Below are 13103 nucleotides of genomic sequence, written 5' to 3' on the forward strand. Positions count from 1 at the left end.
TTTGGTTTATAATTCCTAATATGCCCTTGTGGACATGTTTTTTTAAAATCACGTTTATTCTTTTAGTATGTATGTATTTTTGGAATATGTAGTTAAACCATCTTTACCCAAGAAATAGACATTAAACATTCAAGCATATACATATTCACTACATACAATTACCACAACAACCGTTTTATGTTGCAAGTAAACTAACTTAACTTCAACCCTGTGCCCGCAACAAACTTTGGGCCGGGTTCACCTAAACAACAAACCATCACGTTTCTAAAAGCCCAAGCCGACCCAAACAAATCTCGGGTTGTCTTCATTTAACGGAGGGGTAGATATGTAAATTATCACGGAAGCAGGGGTTAATGTGCTCACATCAAATGGGAGTCATAGGTGTCAAAATTTGAGTCAGGTATAACAAGAGGCAGGTTGTCTATATACATGAACAATCTCTTCAGATTTTCTCTTGTTATGGTGGCCATGTCAACGGCTTCTTTATGGTCAACATATACCCACAGCTCACTCGAGTCAACTCGCTTTAGGCTGACTCGGCAAAACGGGCATGATAGGGATCTTGTTCGCCTGCCATAAAGTAATTCTATTAAGAATTATGTGAAAAATATTAAATTAATGTTTTGGGGATGATGATGAAAGTTAACATATTCGATGAGGTAATATGCCAATCAGGTCATAAAAGATAGCTATAAAGGAAACGGGTCAAACGGCACGACAAGTAAATCATGAACACATAAACCCCTCCTAAACCAGTTTATTCAAAATTTCGAAATTAGATTTTTGTAATCATATGTCACACACTAATTATTATAAAAAAAAGTTTAATATCTTGGAACAAAAAGTGTTATTAGCTAACCCAACTCGACCAGTCAATACTTCAAAATGACCCGTTTTGACCAGTTATCCCAATTTCACTACAATACATAACCAAATTTTCTACAACTAGAGGGAAGACATAATATTAGTAAATACACACATAGGGAGTTGTTCAAATCAGAACCAAAAAAGGTTGTGAACTGCAAGAACCGCATAATGGAGTTGTATATTATGCTTTATATGTGATACAGAAGGCAGTAACTGTTGGGTTCGTAGGCCTTGTTGGCCCGGTTTATTATATGAAGTCAAAAGAGGAGACGGGTGTGGGCGGTCGGGCCCAAGCCCGGCCCGGTTTAGATTTCTTGCATAATAATTTACTAACCCTAGTTCAGTCTCTATATAAACAACATTATGTACTTGTAATATTTGTCACTCAATAAAGATATACCTAGTTGCCACCCGTGGACGTAGGTCAGTTTAGACCGAACCACGTTAAATCCTCGTGTTCGTTTACTGCTTTCGTGTGTGTGTTCAGTTTCGTGTGTGCGTTTAATCCTAACAAGTGGTATCTAGAGCTTAGGTTCGGATCACGCGAAGAACACGTTGAACCAGCCAAGTCGCCGCCAAACCATCCAGCCGCCGCCACCCTACTGCGCTAGGGTTCCGCCGCACAGTACCGCCGCCGCCGCTACAGTACCGCCGCCGCCGCTACAGTGTCGCCGCCGCACCAGTGATCGGGGCTAGGGTTCCGCCGCGTTACCGCTAACTGCTGCTAGGGTTTCGCTGCCACCAGTTGCCACAGGTCAGATTCAGGTTGTCGATCTAGGTTTTCGGTGTTGGCAGCTAGCCGACGTATCCAGCGATCGACCGGAAGGTTGAAAAGAAGGCAGAAGTTTTGCGAGTCGAGATCCTACTTTGCAAAATACGAGTCAATAACAGCGAATCAAGATCCTATTTTCATTGAAGAACAGTTTCAAGTCAGAAGAAATTTAAAGAAACTTAGAACCAGTGCCAACCGCGTTTGTCAGGTTTATCGTTTCAGTTTAAAGTTTCAGTTTCTGATTTTCAGTTCGATATTCCGCTGCGTATAAATAGGTTGATTTTTTAACAGAGTTCAGTAGAACAATCGTTAAGTTCAGGCTCGTGTTGCTGTGTCTGTCTCTGTTTTATCCAGTTTTTCGTTTTAGTCATTGCCATGGCAGAAGACGGAAAGTTTTCGATACAGAAGTTTGACGGACAGAAGTTCGGTTGGTGGAAGATGCAGATTGAGGCACTACTTTGTCAGAAAGACTTGGATGTAGTGCTTGAGGATGAAAAACCAGAAAAGCTGTCAGAAGCAGATTGGAAGAAGTTAGACAAGAAAGCTAGGGCTTGTATTACTTTGTCGTTGTCGGAAGATGTGGCGTTTAACATCATGAAAGAAACCACAGCACGTGGTATGATGGAGGCGCTATCCAACATGTATGAGAAGCCTTCGGCAGCGAATAAAGTCTATCTTATCCGAGAGCTAGTGACAACAAGAATGAAAGAAGGTGGGTCAGTTACAACTCATATCAATAATCTTAATTCGATCTTGTCCCGCTTAGTGTCAGTTGACATTAAGTTTGATGATGAAGTTCAAGGCCTCTTGTTATTATCCTCTTTGCCCGACAGTTGGTCGCAAACAGTGACTGCAGTTTGTAGTTCGTCTACAAATATTACTTTCGATGGGATTCGAGATCTGATTCTGGGAGAAGATTCAAGACGCAGAAGTTCAGGTGAATCATCAGGCAATATGCTAGTCACAGAAGGTAGAGGTAGGGGAAAACAGGGAGGCAGTGGGAGCAGGAAGAGGAGTCAGTCTAAGACTCGTAAGGATATTGAATGTTGGGGTTGTAAAGAGAAAGGACACTTCAGGAATCAGTGTCCGAATGGTAAGAAAGAGGTGAACGTTACAGAAGACGACACAGATGACGGGGTCAGTAGTGATGAGGCTTTGGTTTGTAGTGTTGAGAGTAGCGTTGATGCTTGGGTGATGGATTCTGGTGCATCGTTTCATGCCACTCACTGTAGTGAAACGATGAAGAATCTTAAATTTGGGGATTTTGGAAAGGTTCGACTAGCGAACGATGATATTTTAGAGGTTACGGGTATGGGAGACGTTGATTTGATAACTTCAGCCGGTACTTCTTGGACTTTGAAAGACGTGAGGGTTATTCCAAGTTTGAAGAAACGTTTGATTTCAGTTGGGCAGTTGGATGACCAGGGGCACGATGTTAAGTTCGGGAATGGGCAGTAGAAAGTAGTCAAAGGGAATCTCGTTGTTGCTCGTGGCAAGAAAATGGGTTCGTTGTATATGGTCGATATGTCACCGAAAGGAGTGGATCCAGTTTTGGTGAAAGACAAAGTCCGGTTCACAGAATCTCGTGGGCAGAAGAAGGTTCGTTTTGCAAGTAACAAACCCAGAGCCAAAGTGAAGATTCAGGATGAACGAGCTAGGAAGGTTAAATCAGTTGGGGGACATCGTGACAGTGGGAGCACAGATCGTGTTTCAGTTACAGTTCCAGGTCGACAGTGGATTAAGAAAACCAGTATTCCAGCTGTAAAAGTCTCTCCAATGAATTACTTGCTGAATATGGAGAGTGTTTGTTCTCAGGTTATCTCAGGATCCGGTAGTTCGTTACAGTGGGAGCCGGTAGGGACAGAGAACGGGTCAGGGGCAGTTTCAGCCATGACTGACGTGTTGGAGCTCCGGGGAGCTTCAACGGGCCTTCAGGTTAATTGATGAGAAGGCGGTGGCAACTAGAAGAAGTTTAATGTTCAGATTACAGAAGTACAATCAGGAGTGCAGACGAGAGTACTCAAGACCTCCGAATGGGAGATTGTTGGGTTCGTAGGCCTTGTTGGCCCGGTTTATTATATGAAGTCAAAAGAGGAGACGGGTGTGGGCGGTCGGGCCCAAGCCCGGCCCGGTTTAGATTTCTTGCATAATAATTTACTAACCCTAGTTCAGTCTCTATATAAACAACATTATGTACTTGTAATATTTGTCACTCAATAAAGATATACCTAGTTGCCACCCGTGAACATAGGTCAGTTTAGACCGAACCACGTTAAATCCTAGTGTTCGTTTACTGCTTTCGTGTGTGTGTTCAGTTTCGTGTGTGCGTTTAATCCTAACAGTAACAAACCACCTACATCCACTAGTTCACTGAATCATCAACGCACCATGTACACATGCTTTGTGCGGTTCTAAACTAAAAATTGGTTCAGATTAAAGCACTTGTACACACACACACACACACACATACATAGAGAAGAGATCATGAGAAAACTTGAAAGACACGAGAAAACCACTTTTAATCAAGAATTCATTTTATTTCTTTTTATATATATTTTATTAATCTTTTCCTAGAAAATAAAAAATAAAACTTCATGTAGTTAGCGAGATACATATATGTAACTCGTAAGCTGCATATATACCTCGTATGAGATGCATATATGTAACTTTGTTGTGAGCTGCATATATGTAACTTCGTGAGCTACATTTTTTTTAAATATTTTTTACAATGCTAACTTTATAAGTTATAATTAAAAATAAAGGACAAATTTTTTTAAAAAAATGATTGGTTGGTAGTACATATTTCTTTAACTATGACACATAAAGCGGTTACTGTCTCCCTCACGCTACATCTAGTAAGCACTGCATACAGGTAGTTATGTGGTTCTGCGGTCCCTACTTAAAACTGGTTTAGCATCGAAAAACCCTTTGTGTGTATGAGCATATCAAAATGATATTATTGATAAAGATAGAGAGCATCATACCAGTCACTATAGCAATTTGAACACATGGCATGGTTACATTTGGGTAACACGAGTTTAGTATTCATCTCCATGCAAATACCACATTCTTCTTCACGTTCAATGTCAACATCCGAACAATGACTGTAATTGTCATCTTCTCGTTTTCTATACCTTTCCATGCACACCTTCTTTTGCTTTCTTTCTTCCGAATCCGTCACACCACTTTGAAGTTGCATTAAAGACGGATATATAATTCCTATTCATTAGATCAACAAAATAAAGACTGCATATATAGAACAAATAAAGAAACAAATAATCGGAATGGAGGTTGCTGTTGGACCCTTTGGATCATACCATAGAATTCTCTTATGCTTGCTTTCCTTTCGTGTGTGGACATGGTGGTGGTGCCATCATCATAAACCTGTTGTGTAACCACGAAACTTTATCTACTGATAAATCAAGAAATAAAAAATACACAAAAGGGTTTGCCTTTTTGACCTGAAATATCAAGATCCTCAAGAGACCGAGAGCACCCGCCAGGTGGCAGTCTGACCATTGAACAAAAAAAAGGAAAAACTGTGCAGCCGGGCTATACGACATTCTCATCTGCACACACGCGCCATCATACTCCCTTGAGAAATCAGATGCCCTGCAACATCATACATCAAAAGAAACTTAAAATTACAAGTTTACAACAGAAGTCAGAAACACATATACCAACAAATTATCAATAATCTTAGATATAAGGCATATTAGTAATCGACCTCAAGAGTCAAAGTTTGCAACTTGCTACAGTATAAGGATTCAAGATCAAGTTTCAAACTTTACCATTATGGAAAAGCATATTATGTCATTATTTGAACACAATACATGCCTGTAGATCAACCTTTTTCACATGAAAAAACTTACTCAACAAATTCACCATTTTTAAAGGTTTTTTTTACTCTTGCATAGTCCCACATTTTTAAAATCAATATTAATTTTACAATTTAAAAAATTTAAAGAAATTAAAATGTTTAGAAACACTTTGAAACTCAAAATTGGGCATTTGGGCATCTTCTGTTTTTTTTCTTTACTGAACAATATTCACCAATGCTTTAAGGTTTTTTAATTATTGCATAATCTATACACCGCAAAATTGGCTAACATAGAAACAACCCACATGCTTAAAATCAATGCCAATTAATAATTTCACAAAACTTGAAGAAACTAAAATGTTTTCAAACACTTTAAAATTCAAAATTGAGCTTCTTCTTTATTATTATTTTTTTAATGTTTCTGTTGATTAAAGAAATGAGATACCTTTATCTCATACAGAAGCAATATACACTATTGACTACACTGAAAGAAACCCAAAACACATTCACAATTCTAACAAAAAAAGAAAAGTCAAAATCAGCTCATAATCAATCCAAAAAAAAAAAAAAAAAAACTGAATTTTTAAAAAAGATGAAAATCCCAGAACCCAAATTGCAAAATCCATGAACCCAACACCAAATTTCAGAAAATAAAATAATAAAAATGGAATCTTGGAGGATAAAAAAGAAGAAGAGTTGTTTGTTTACATACAGAGTATTGGCGTGTTGAATATCGGCTTCAAGAAGTTTTAAAGAATCCTTGAAAGATCTTCTTCGCATAGATCCCATGTACATATCTTCTTCTGTGTATTTGTTTTTGGATTTTAAAAAAAGAATTGAGAGACCATGGAGTGAGTGATGATTTGTGATGGTTTTTTCGCTTTTCTTTCTCTCTCTAAAAAATAAATAAAAACCTAAAAAGAAAGAAATAGAAATGGGTTGGTTTTGTTTCTCTCTCTAGAATTAGAATTAGAATTAGAAATAATTACTTGTTTTCTATTTTCGAGACAAGTGAACAAGATGGAGGAGGAGGAGAAGAACTCTGTCAATATGGGGGTGACACGTGGATAAGAAGCTTTTTTTTAAACGGCCAATATGGGGTGACACGTGGATAAGAAGCTGGTGGAACTTTGATCATCATTTGTTTCTTTTTCTTTTAGTAATATTTTAATAGAATGTAATTGTATTTGTGGTGCTCTTAATTAAAATGCTAATGATTATTATTTTATTAAGATAGAAATAAAAACTCGTCCTTTACGTTTGCACGTTTTTTCAATTGTTGTCCTTTACAAAGATTTATGCTAGTAAACATTCTTTACGTTTAAAAACCTTATCACGTCATATCCTTTGACCCCAACCCTTTTAAAATTTTCCGTTATTTTTGTAACCTTACACGTTATTTAATAATTAAAACAAAATAAACATTTAAATTTAATGAAAATAAAATATCTCTCTTCACTCCAAATCACCATCTTGAACAAACCATCACCCCCACAGTCACCAACCAAACAAACACCACCTCCACCCATAGCCACCATTACTAGTCACCGTCGACCGTCTCCACCCACAGCCACCATTACTGGTCACCGCCGGAACCCCATTCCACCACTATCAATCCACCATATACCCTAAAAGTCACAAACCACCACCACCATTCCACCACACCCTTCTGTTTCATCTCGTCGGAACCCCAGACATGGTCGGAAACACCTATCCAACAAGAACCCTAATTTCGATTCCCCAATTACTCAACGATTTGCCTCTGTCAGTTTAAATTGACAGGGGCTTTTGCTCCTTAGATGATTGCGACCTAAAACACACAACCACCATTACTTGATTGTCTTGACGGGTTTTCGGAGTTGATGTGAGTTCCAAATTCGTTCGATTGAGTTATGGTTTTATAAAACAAGGTTAATCCTACCCCTAACGGGTCGGAATTGAGTCCAACTAAAACCAAGGTGATTGTGATAGTGTTGTGGTGGGGTTTTGTTTTAGAAAAAGAGTGCGACGAGTGAGGGAGGTTTGGGGTGAGGTTTTTTCGACGACGGTGGCTTGTGGTGGTGGATTTGAATGATGGTGGTGGCGGTGGTGGTGAGCTTGAACTGGACGGGATGATGATGGTGTTGCTGTGGTGGTGAGCCTGAATAAGAGAAAGAGTATACAGAGAGAGAGAGAGAGAGAGAGAGAGAAAGAACACAGATGAAACAAAGAGAATGATTTATTTTAATATCATTTAGTTTTCTTTAGTGTAAGTAAAATGACTAGACTACCCTCATATGCCTTGCACATGCCTAGATTAACGAGAAAAGTTAACTGGGCTAGGGTCAAAGGATATAATGTGATATAGTTTTAAAGCATAAAAGATGTTTTTTGTCAGTAGATTTACTAAAGGACAACAGTTGAAAAAACGTGCAAACATAAAGGACTAGTTTTGCCATTTTGTCTTTTATTAATAATATTTAGGAATCATTAAGGTGTAATTAAATTACATATTCAAATTAAAATTAATTTTTTGATCAACTAATACTTTAGTTCTGGCTAATGAAGTTTAACTTAACTGTATTAGAGGAAAGTGAAGATTTGAGGTGAATGTTGTGAGGTTTTGAGTTGGAATCTAATTACAACCGGGTATTACCATATTGGGTGTTAAGGCGAAAGATTTTTCCAGGAACAAAAGATGGTGGTCTTAGGCTACCCAGCACCGTCTGCAAACATAGGTGTATGTCATCTCCTTTTTCATTGGATAACCTTAAGTAGCTAACCTTTGTTCACTGGTTATTGAAGAAAACTTCGATTCTAAATTCACATAAATTATCTACCGTAGAATTTAAACCCTCAACTTCCAAATGCTTCTATTGTTTGTTGACCATTGGCCCATTGGTTTTGCTAAATAAAATTGTCGATTAAAAAAATATATTTAGGACAAATGGTAAGACATATCCTTTATGTTTTCATGGTTTTTCAATAGTCGTCATTTGGAAAACTTAATGACTGAAATCATATTCCGTGTTTCCAAAATGTTGCGCATTACGTCCTTTTCCACTAACCCAGTTAGATTTTTTCGTTAACTCTGATCACATGACCTGCACATGAGGGTAAATGCGTAATTTCATTATCCAGCTTATTTCCTCCCTTTTATAACCCTCCCCCGCCGTTTCCCTCCTTAAATTAGAAATTACGTATTTCCACCTTTGTTCTATCTCATCTTACCCCTTAATCCATTTGACCAAATTCATATACAAAATTAAACTAAATAATACTGTAATAATATTATAATACCGTTACATTAAAACTCAAACAAATACTCATTATTATTACCAACTATTACTACCAATTCAAGAAGAACCTGAAACCCTAGGTGACGTCACCGGGGAACAACGGCAAGAGCCGGGGCACCAAATCCCTATTGGGAGTACCCGCGGGCGACGGGTGCAAATAATACCCCTTTTGCTCAATCGCCTTATTTACAGCTGCGACATCTAAACCACCGGGTGATAAAAAGATCCGGTACGAGAGGTGTCACTTATTACCAGCGCCGGAAAGTTGAGAATCCCCGGTGAGAGAATGTCCGGCGTTCCAGGTCGCCGGGAGAGTCCGACAACTCGGATGCAAACCCGGGTACTAATGGGCTCATCTTGAAATTCTTCATGTTGTTTCCGCGTTCGTATAACTTGGATGGTTTCTTGGTGGGGTTTTTGATTGGTGGGATTGGGTTTCTGGTTGGGTTGGAGGATATGTTTCTGCATCTTTCCCTTTCATTACGTATTTACCCTCACGTGCAAGTCATGTAATCATAGTTAACGAAAAAATCTAACTGGGTTAGTGGAAAAGGACGTAACGTGCAAAATTTTGGAAACACAAAATATGATTTCAGTCATTAAGTTTTCCAAAGGACGACTATTGAAAAACCATGAAAACATAAAGGACCTGTTTTGCCATTTTGTCTATATTTAGTGAATAGTATTTAAAAATCGGGAAAATTTCTAAAATAAATATTTATGGAAAAACTTTTTCAAATTTTAGGTACCATTTGCAAGAACTTCCATAAATAGGTATTATAAACTAGTCGTGACGAGTATATTATGATATACACGAGTAGTTCGTAGAACCAACTAAAACCTGCCATGTGGTCATAAACTAACCATAACGAGCACGTTCATTACTCGTTTATTCACGACGAATAAAGAAGTTGCATTCCTCGTAATCAACGCCCACGAGTAATTCATAATTCCTTTAGTCGCGACGAAAGATCTTAAAACTTTTCGAGACATGAGTAGTTTACCAAACAAACCACAACGATATGTTTGTTTACCAAATACATCGAATCGTTTAGTTTTACAAAAGACTAACTCGAAAGGTTAGTTTGAAATCTCAATTAGTCGTTACGAGTAGATCTTGGTCAATGAATAGTTTTTTCCGGTTTACATTCCCAATACGAGTAGTTTATTAGTAGTTAATTCGTCGTGACTAATTTAACCTTACAATCTATTCGTGGCGACTCGTTTTAGCGGTAATCCCAAAGATTAGATGAACTAAATGTAATAATTTAAAATAGTATTAGTAATTAAGTTACTAGTTTAATTTTATTACCTTTTTTTGCACTATTTTATATGTAAATATAATATATACTAGACTAAATAATTAAAAAAATGATAAAACTTTTTAAAAATGAACACAACCAATAACCGTAGCTATAGAATTCTATCACAAATTGGCATCTACATATGAACTTTAACGTTAACATGTAAACAACACTATTTGTATAATTGTATTAACACAAGTTTTTCAAATTAAATTTGTATAATAATAATATATTGAAACACTTAAGATTATTTAACATTTTGTTTTTTCATATAATTTTAAGATAATTATTTTATCTGATTTAAGCAACTACATATTATGCATTATAATGATTGAACCCTTAATCAATTTTACACTCAAACCATCATATCAACCCCATCAAAGTTGGAATGACGAATGTTAGTTTATTAATAATATTTAGGGATCATTAACATGTAATTTATAAAAAAATACATATTCAAATTTGTTTTTTTAAACAACTAATACTTTAGTTCTAGCCGATAAACTTTAGCTCAACTGATATTAGAGGAAAGTGAAGATTTGGGGTGAATGTCGTGAGGTTCTTAAGTTGGAATCTAATTCCAACCGGGTTTTACCGTATTGGGTCTTATGGCGAAAGGTTTTCCTAGGAACAAAAGATGGTGGCCTTGGGCTACTCAGTGCTATCTGCGTGTCACACCAACCTAAGGGGGAAATGCCGGGGGACTATCAAGTTACTATCATGCAATATTAAATGTGACAATATCTATTAAATATTTAAATAAATTTAATTAATACAAAGTACAAAATTTACAAATAAGGCAACAAGATAATTAATAACTACAAATTTAACTAAGTCTTGATTAAAACCAACTTAATTCTTCACTAAGTCTTCACCCACTTGCATTAAATTCCTACGATAACCTGCATATGCGTATAAAATAGAAAAGCTTTGTCAACAATACATGTTGAGTGAGTAAAACACCAAATTTTGATACTACAATAATAATATATAAGAGAAAACACCAACTGTTCCTACGAGATAAACAATTAAGCCATAACATGTAAACAAATAACACAAATAATAAAGAAAGGGCTAAACCATTAACATGCGAATCGGGAATTGGTTACCAAAGATGGGTTGTCGGTGAAACCATTGTCATGTGAATGGACGCCGACCACTATGATGGTCGTATGATCATACTATAATGATGGACCTCTCCGAATGCGGTAAAATAAAGCAAGTAAGCAAATAGCAATTTAGGCATAAACTGATACACACAATGATTAACAGTTACAGTTCAATACTATATAACAGATAAATAGATAAGGTACGCATATGTCCCCAAAATATTTAAAATAAGTAAAAATGAGAGTGATTACTCACCTTAGCAATTTAAGCAAAACGGGAAAATTTCAATAAGAAAACGATAAATCACGCTCTTTGGGAATTACTGACGAGAATCCTAATTACAATAATTACTAAAGTTAAATATGAATTCAACAACGAATCTAAAACTAGATGGAGGTTCGGGATTTGATGATCGGGTATATTCTTACGAAAGTTAAATATTACATAGATTTATTATTAATTTTATTATCAAAGTTTTATGGTAATAAATATGATTTAATTAGACAAAATGTCAAAAGACGTCCTTTATGTTTGCACGTTTTTTCAGTGGACATCATTTAGCAAAAAAATGACAAAAAACATCCTTTATGCTTAAAAGCTCTTTCAAATTATGTCCTTTGACACTAACCCAGTTAACTTTTCTTGTTAAATTTGGTCATGTGCAGTGCACATGAGGGTAGCTTTGTAATTACACATATTTATTTAATTGATAAAACTAAAAAGAAATATTTTCTTTACAAATATCAATCCCTCTTTCTATTTCTTTCTTTCTCTCTCTACTCTGCACCCACCTCCATCACCACACTAGACCAACCATGGCATCTCCACCACTACCAAAAATCTAAAATCATCTGTACACTTTTGCTATTTTGTCATTAATTAATGTATATACACACTTTTACTAATCTTCTTGAATGACCAATCCACCATCGCCCTGTTCATACAAACCTCAACAATCAACACCATCCTTCACCTAATATCCGGCGACCCCTTGTTTTTCAGGCACCACCACAAATCCCCCACTCATCTCTCTCTCTCTCTCTCTAAACTCGTTATGTTACCGGTGTCCCACCACCAATCCAGCAACCTGAAACCCGGTTATGAAGCGACATCGGCACCTGAAAATTAAGGGGCTAACAAACGTGGTTTTAAAATCAAACACACCAAATTACATCCGTAACAACTGCAATCGAATTTTGTTGAACATTAGTAGCCTGATTCATAACTGAAATCGATGAAGAGGTGAGCCGTTGATATAATGTAGGAAGAGAGGGGAAGAATAGGCGGATTTTGTAGCCAGTTTGGTGGTGGGTTGGTTCAGAATTTCAGATCTGGTATGCCCTGATTTGGATTTGGTGGAAATGGTGGCCGAATTGGTGTATACGCAGTGGTTGCAGGTGGTGGCAGCCCCGCGATGTGGTGTTGGTGGTCGGGGGCTGTAGTGGCGACATGTTTTAGTGAAGGGGCATGTGGTGGGTGGTGCCGTGGTGGTGGCGACGAAGGGTATTGGGTGGTGATTGTTTGGTTTGTGATGGTGAGAGAGAGAGAAGTTGATCTCATTAATGTTTCTATTTAGAGGAGAGAGAGAGAGAGAGAGAGAAAAGGAGTAGAGAGAGTGTGAAGAGAGAGAGAGAGAGAGTGTGTGTGTTGTATACAAGTTTTACTTTTTTAGTTTTAATTATTAAATAAACTATAAAATTACAAAGCAATCCTCACGTGCACTGCACATGACCAAATTTAACGAGAAAAGTTAACTGGGTTAGTAACAAATGACATAACTTGAAAGAGCTTTTAAGCATAAATGATGTTTTTTGTCATTTTGTTTTTCTAAAGAATGTCCACTGAAAAAACGTGCAAACATAAATGACGTCTTTTGCCATTTTATCATTTAATTATATATAATACATAAAAATGATTGAATAAATATTTATAAATATTTTATAGTTTACATA

At 36.9% G+C, this 13103-nt stretch overlaps 1 protein-coding gene across 2 annotated transcripts; it reads right to left on the reverse strand.

Annotated features, from left to right (window-relative positions):
- Positions 1–106: 106 nt before the first annotated feature.
- LOC143585463 (E3 ubiquitin-protein ligase AIRP2-like) lies at positions 107–6311 on the reverse strand. Of its 2 annotated transcripts, none has more exons than XM_077067246.1 (5): positions 6172–6311; positions 5101–5251; positions 4957–5023; positions 4624–4858; positions 107–570 (listed from the first exon to the last, which is right to left on the reverse strand). In XM_077067246.1, exons 1-5 carry the CDS (start codon positions 6252–6254, stop codon positions 360–362), a joined length of 747 nt encoding a protein of 248 aa, XP_076923361.1. In that variant the 5' UTR covers positions 6255–6311; the 3' UTR covers positions 107–359. The 2 variants fall into 2 exon arrangements, with proteins under 2 accessions (XP_076923361.1, XP_076923362.1); XM_077067247.1 differs by having other exon boundaries at positions 451–586.
- Between the last annotated feature and the right edge of the window lie 6792 nt (positions 6312–13103).

The sequence above is a fragment of the Bidens hawaiensis genome, unplaced genomic scaffold (assembly GCF_021521415.1).
Source record: "Bidens hawaiensis isolate Kalapana, Puna unplaced genomic scaffold, B.hawaiensis_p1.1 tig00033853_1, whole genome shotgun sequence".
Lineage (NCBI taxonomy): Eukaryota > Viridiplantae > Streptophyta > Magnoliopsida > Asterales > Asteraceae > Bidens > Bidens hawaiensis.